This window comes from Osmia bicornis, chromosome 7 (genome assembly GCF_907164935.1).
Source record: "Osmia bicornis bicornis chromosome 7, iOsmBic2.1, whole genome shotgun sequence".
NCBI classification, from domain to species: domain Eukaryota; kingdom Metazoa; phylum Arthropoda; class Insecta; order Hymenoptera; family Megachilidae; genus Osmia; species Osmia bicornis.
The window spans coordinates 7,978,085-7,985,017 of record NC_060222.1 but is presented as its reverse complement, the minus strand read 5'-3'; the positions used below and the strand labels follow the sequence as shown (position 1 = coordinate 7,985,017).

Below are 6,933 nucleotides of genomic sequence, written 5' to 3'. Positions count from 1 at the left end.
AAGATCTACCAGCAAGTTTTAATGTATTAAAAAATCGGCACCAATGATAGCCTTGCCTACGTCGGTTATTATAAACTTCCATGGGAACAGTCTACGGAGTCCTAATGATAGGGTTATAGTTTTGTTGCGTACAGACTGAAATCTGTTAGTGAGGAACGCTTTCTGCTGTTATTAGGGATCACCAATACATCAGCACCTGTGTCAATCAAGAAAGCTATTCCTGACTCTCTGTCTGTAATCGTGAGACGATTTTTCCTCTGGGTGTCGTTAACGACCGTCTCTACTGTGCTAGATTAGCCTCTGACATGCCAGATTTAGTGAGGACAACAGGAAGGTGGTCAGCATTTCCGTAATCGTAATCATGTACTGAGCAGGTAAGGGAATAAGAACAGGATGTAATGAAGAAATCAAGAGTAGATGGTCTCCGTCTAGAATCGCGACGAGTGAATTCTTGCGGGAAGGTAATTTGGTACTTGGATTTCATCATGTGATTATATAAAATTTTACCACTACGGTTGTTAGAATAATTATTCCATGCCTTATGACGGGCATTAAAGTCACCACCAATGATAAAAGAGGCCCCCATTCGTACAATTAGCTCGTAGTCCGCGGCCGAGAGAGGAGTTGATGGAGGTGCATATACTCCACCAATGACAAGCTTGGGATGATCAATTTTAATGAAGCAAGCATCGCATTTTAAATTATTTGGCTTAGGTAAGACAGTAAAATTAATAGTGTTATTAATGGCTATCGCAACACCTCCGCCACGAGAAGCGCCAGACCGATCATCACGAACAATCCTGTACCCAGGCAATGTAAAGGAAATGTCAGGTTTAAGCCACGTTTCGGTGATAATGAAGATATCAACCTGCAACCCGGCTGCCAGCAGAATCAGTTCATTTCTTTTGGCTGATAAAGAGCGAGCATTCCATAAAACCAGTTTTTGGAAGGCACTCATCTAGTCCATTTGACTAAGGACAGACCAAAAGGCCTGCAATTTTTCAGCGTTCGAACGGCAAGCACGAAGCCTTGCAACAAGGATCTGGGTGACAGATAGAATTTGTTTTAGATTAACCAATAACTCAAGTTCGGCAATAGAATTTTTAATCTCCAGTAGCGTGCCTATTCCACTATCAGCTAGGATGTTCCCGGAAGCAGGGGAATCAAATTGAGTGGATTTCTTACCGGCGAGAACATCAGCATAGGACTCCCGCAATCCAGTTGACGGGGGAACAACGGGAGGCAAAGGAAGGGGATCCATCATGGGATTTTTAAAAGCAATGCCACGTTGCTTAGGTACATTGCTACTGCGAGCCGCAAGATATTCTGCCAACGACTTGCATTGCGAGTAATTAGCGGTATGATCACCACCGCAATTGACGCATTTTGGAGGGGTATCCAAAGATTTCGAGCAGGCAGACGTGTGGTGATCCCCCGCGCATTTGACACATCGAGGTGGGAGATTGCAATTTGAAGCAGAATGACCGTACCTTTGACACCGGAAGCATTGAGTATGTTTTCGATTTGAAAAGAATTTTTCGCAGTAGACTCGAGTGCTCAATAGGAACCCGACTTCTGATTCTCGCCAAAAGAGGTACCAGGAGGAAAATTGACACGGTATAAGGTGTGTCCAAAATTATAAGAATTTTGTTTAATAATGGAACAAGAAATCGGGCAAAGCCCGCAGATCTTAATTTCCTCTAGCAGTTCATCCGGCAATACCTCTGGTAAGCCCTTCAGGACAAGACTGAGAGCCTTCTCGGAGTTTGGGGTGAAGGTGAAAAAAGGAACGTTCCCCTTTCGAAGTTCTTTTTTGACTTGATTATAGTGCTCAACTTTATCAAATTGCAAGCGAATACGATTCCCAAGATATTTAATTTTAAATGTTTTACCATAAGTGGCTGTTAGCCCCTTATCGAATTTGGCAATACCGTATGCAAAATTGGAAACGTATAATGGTGGAGGCTTTACCGTAATACGTTTACTTGTGAGAATCTTAGAATTGACAACACGCGGCAGTGGTCTAGTGTTAGCTGCTGACTTTGAACCAACGTTTTTATTTTGTTCGTGAGTTTCGGCCGAGTTTTGGAATGCGGCAAGAACTGAGAATCGATTTGAAACCGGGACTTGTGGCAGAATGTCAACATCCATGTTTTTGTTGTGGTTTGCATGCGATCTACCGGCAACCGGAGCCGGTACAGCCTGCTCAACAGTAGCGTTAGATGAATCAAATACAGCTTGAAATCCCCTCGGTCCGCGACGACCGTGGACACGTGATTTTTTAACTTTAGTGCCACTTACAACCGCACTAGCAGAATCGGAGGAGTCGACGCTACCCTCGTCACGCATTTCCACCGCAGAAGTCAAGTCAAGCTCGGGGACAGGCGTAGCCCGGGAGTTAGTATCCATACTATTAGCAACACTTACCGACAATGAATGAGCGCCTAAGTGGTCCTCATTTACCACGCCACTCCGGGCAGTATCAGAAGACTCACCCACGGTTAGCGTCTCAGCTAATCTTTGAATGTTAGCAGCAGATAATGCTGGACCAGAACGCTTAACGGGACTAGCCCGACCATAAAGGTCAATCCTCTTGATATTAGCACGTTTCCTCCTCTTCGGGGGTGCCAGTTTCAATAAGGTGAATGAAGTAAAAGAAAATTAATATTAAACTAAATAGGAATTTAGTAAAAGAAACTAACGATTGTTTAACTTAAATGATAAGAAAACAAGAACTGATAAGGAAATATTAACAGAAGAGTAATTTACTGAAGAGAAACAGAAAATAGAAGCATAGAAGATAGTAACACAATAAACGCACAAACTCGGAAACTCAGAGAGCAAAATAAACACACCCGTCACCGACGAGTGTCGCGAGACGAATGACCACGATTATTGCTATCGTAACAACGTTTCTTACTTAACCTTTTGATGGCGGACCATGGAGAAAGCCTCAATTTGAGTTTAATTTTGTATTTCATATTATTTTCATTTCTTAAGTTCATTCGACGCTTGGCGTTCGTAGTGAGCAGACGTGTTAGCTTGTTTACTGTTTTCGATATCGTTCTCGACATCGTGTTCACGTGCCCGTGCGCACTTTACCTCGTTCCTACTTCATCGTTTATTATCTCGTTATTATAATTAATTCCTTTCCTGAGTAGGGAAATCATTCGCGACAGTGAGTGTGCCTTCGGGCAAAAACTCGAATTTATTTAAGGGCAGCCGAAAACGGCCTATGGCTGTTAGGACTCGTTCTTCGTCCGATCAACCCACCTCCATGATGCCTCGCTCGATCCCCAAGACTTCTTACACCAGGAAACAGGGTCCTTCCCTGAAACAAACTACCTTGGCCGCGGTGGACACACCACATGGTAAAGTACTAGCCCCTGACTCCGGGGATTGTACGGGTCAAACCTGCAGTACGGTGAGTAATCTTCTCTCGGTTTCACCCATCGGCAACCGTGTGCTAGACAAGGCTCTTGATTTAGCCGTTTTTTCTCCTTGTGGCTCCACGGAGACTGAAAACTCCTCCGATGCATTCGAATCTCCGCGTGAGAAATCCGCAAAAATAATTAAACTGCTCAACGTTTCTGCCGAGCAACAAGCCCAAGGCCAAAGTTTTTCTGTTCCGCGTGTCCCCCGCGACAACAATAACTCCACAACTGTCCTTGATGTTTGTGTACCTAGTGCCTCTGCCTCGTCACCTACACCGACAGTAGGCTCAGTAGTCTGTTCTCGTAAGCCGAGCGGACTGGACGTGCGAGAAGCCGAACGGAAGTTTTCTTAACATTACGACTGAATGAATACGGGCGAGTGCGCATATATGTGTACAATTAGTGAAGCTGGAACTTTTATAGTCCAAAGTGTGTATATAATCCAGGATAAGTGTAAATTCTACTAAGAAAAAAAAACATTAAAAAGTGGTCTTATTAAAGGAAGTGAGGTTAGAGGGTCGCTCACACGCAAAGGGGGGTAGCGCCCCCTACCCACAGCTGGGCCAAGGTCAGGCAGCAGCGCCGCCAAGGGCACGGAGGGCGAAACATACAACATGGCGCACAGAGACAGCCCCAGCCAAAAAGGAAATGGCATGACAACAAAGCGCAATAACAACAAAGCAATAGCCCTAGAGCTGAAAAAGTTCGTATATAGGGCCGAGGGCACAAATGCAACGAACATCGACTCCATGTACGCGAAAGCACCTGCCCTAGCACAAAAATATGAGAATACAAAAACAGCACCCAACCTCGCCAGCGCGAGGAAACGCCCATCTGAAGAACAAAGTGGTAACTCCGAAACGAAAAAACACGTAGGCGAAACGTCGGTGCAGAACACGGCATCGGTAGAAGAACCGCTCAGCGACCAACGTGAGGAAGACCCTTGGACAGAGGTAGGGAGAAACGGCAAGGCCTCACCGAAGGCCCGACAGAACTCAGAGGGAGGAACAAACACCCAGAGAACATCCTACGAGAGACCATGAACGCCAATCCCCGGATCACCCGGAACACGGCGCACAAAAGAAGGCAAAAACCAGGCAGAAAGTAACGCCATCCCAAGAACCAAAACACAAAAACCTCCGCCGATACACGTCGCGGACTGCACTATCAGGGAGCTCGCAAAAGTCCTGGCAGAGAAAACCATCTGCAAGGATGTATTCAGACTCAAGGAAACAAGCAGGAACAATAACTCGATCTTCGCAGACTCGACGGACGACTTCGCCAAAATAAAGGAGGCTGTAAGAGAAACGAAGAAGCCTTTTTATACATTCACTCCCAAAAATGAAAAACACATTTCACTAATTCTCAAAGGTATCAGAGGGGACTTCGAAGCAGACGAAATACGCGACGAAATACAAAACAGTTGCGACAAAAATACAAAGATTACAAAGTGTAATAAAATAATCTTTAATAAGAAAAACCCGAAGCGATTCCATTTCCTGGTACAATTAGCACCAGGGAGTAAAGTAAGCGGACTAACTAAAATAGAGAAACTAGCGTACCAAAAAGTGAGATGGGAGAAATTAATAAAGAAAACAATAATGCAATGCCGGAAGTGCCAAAGACTAGGCCACACCAGCACTAATTGCGGAATGGAGTACAGATGCGTCAAGTGCACGGAGCAACATGAGCCAGGCATGTGCAAAGTAACCAACAGCACACCGAAAGAGGAGATCACCTGCGTTAATTGTAAAAGCAAGGGTCACCCAGCCTCATACAGAGGTTGCCCCTATCTTATGTTTTCCGAGAACATCATGAAGGGGAAAAAGAAGCAGGCAAAGGAAAGAAGGGAGGCAAAAATTTCAAACATTAGGGCCAGAACGGAAAACGTATCTTACGCACTAGCGACGAAACCTGAGATCAGGAGAGAGCAGATAAACACCGACACGTGCACACAGGAAACGGAGTACAGATCCTCGGCGCTAGCAGAAAGAAAACCGCAGTAGCATACACCCTCCCCACTGGATTCAATAGCAGAGACCAAGAAGATTTTGGAACAAACCTTGGAAAACTTTTCAATTAACATCATGCAAGCAGTAACGCAACAGATAGCGGGATTAGCCAAGCTAGTGCAAGAAAACGCGAACAGAATAGATTATCTCTTCAACTTATTGGACCAACATGATGGATAACACACCACAGGAAAACACAGCAATAGAAACAAACACTAGCATACAAAACGGCGGAAGGGTAGAAATAGAAACGATCAGCGAGTTAAAGGTAATGGCACTTAAGGGGGTAGACACAGTACGTGACGTCACCGACTCGGGACGTCGGTATTACAGCAGTTTTTTTGTTGGGCCTGGTGGAGTCACTTGCGTGGTCTGGTACGAATTTGAAAGGTTTAATTCTCAGCTAGCGTGCGCGCAACACGATCTAACGCTTATCTCGCCAGAGGCATCGCAACGATACGCCTGAAGAACGAAAACGAAACATTGGCGCGTGTTTAGAGTGAGATGTACGGTGATCATGCTATCCTTCTTTCAACCCAAATGATAGAATTGTCCCGCTCCGATAAATTGTGACTGACCAAACGCGTGGATTTTATATAGCGCACCGTAGCACTCCTCGCTGCTGAAAAATATATGCCTACTCTAAAGAAGCGAAGGAACGTGCAATCTGAAATTATTTTTGGAAAAAGTTATTAACTTTTTTAAATAAATGTTTCTTAATTAATAAAAGTATACAGGATACGTCATGCAATTGGGACGGGTTATATCTTAAATTTGGTAAGAGATAGGAAAAAGCTGTTTATGTAAAAGTTCAATGGGATGATAATGTCTATTTTTCTGTGATTTCATTTTCTTTGTGAATGGAACGATGCACTCAAAAAATGCAAATCCACTTTTTATTTAAATGGAATTGCATTTTTTTTTTACTTGTGTCAACTCCTTGAAACATTCTGCATAAAAAAGTACTATGGTACTATTAGAACTAATAAATGGAGGGACCTGGCGTCTATACAGTAAAAGTTGAACATGTGCAACAATTCATATATTCAGCCGAGGTGACGAATCTCGGATTATATGCGATGGCCAGCCAAGCATGAACGTAGAAAGGGATAGACAGTGGAGAAGAGAGCGAGAGGTCCAATGATCAAAGGAAAGAGCCGAAACATATCGGTGTGACTAATACTAATTCAATTATAAAACTTTTTTATTTTTGACTTTTCTTAAATGAAATTTTTACTAGCGCATTGGTGAAATTTTTCTGATTAAAATGATACCAAACACGATATAGTTTGAATGAGGCGAGGTTTGTTATGCGGCGCTGTGAAAAATCCAGGCGGACGGCAGTCAAATCTTAGCGAAAAGGAACAATCTCAACATGCAGAATGAGAGAAGGACAGCATGACTGTAGTGCGTCTCACTCAGCGTTCGGGCGTTGTTGCCTTTTTCACTTGCCTTCGTAGCACAGTTCGAGTGACGTAATCAAGCTG

At 43.9% G+C, this 6,933-nt stretch overlaps 1 protein-coding gene across 1 annotated transcript; it reads right to left on the bottom strand.

The window, feature by feature from the left end:
• Positions 1–958: 958 nt before the first annotated feature.
• On the bottom strand, positions 959–2,409 carry LOC114881730. Its single transcript, XM_029198580.1, has 3 exons — positions 2,302–2,409; positions 2,042–2,202; positions 959–1,490 (listed from the first exon to the last, which is right to left on the bottom strand). Exons 1-3 carry the CDS (start codon positions 2,407–2,409, stop codon positions 959–961), a joined length of 801 nt encoding a protein of 266 aa, XP_029054413.1.
• Between the last annotated feature and the right edge of the window lie 4,524 nt (positions 2,410–6,933).

Bases quoted from the DNA above. Each gene is read 5' to 3' on its own strand.
- LOC114881730 (XM_029198580.1), bottom strand. From the start codon at position 2,409: ATGGATACTAACTCCCGGGCTACGCCTGTCCCCGAGCTTGACTTGACT. The intron at 2,203-2,301 runs GTAAGTGGCACT...ACTGTTGAGCAG, and splicing joins CCGATTCTGCTAGTGCGGTT to GCTGTACCGGCTCCGGTTGC. The intron at 1,491-2,041 runs GTCAGCAGCTAA...CCGGTGTCAAAG, and splicing joins AATAAAAACGTTGGTTCAAA to GTACGGTCATTCTGCTTCAA.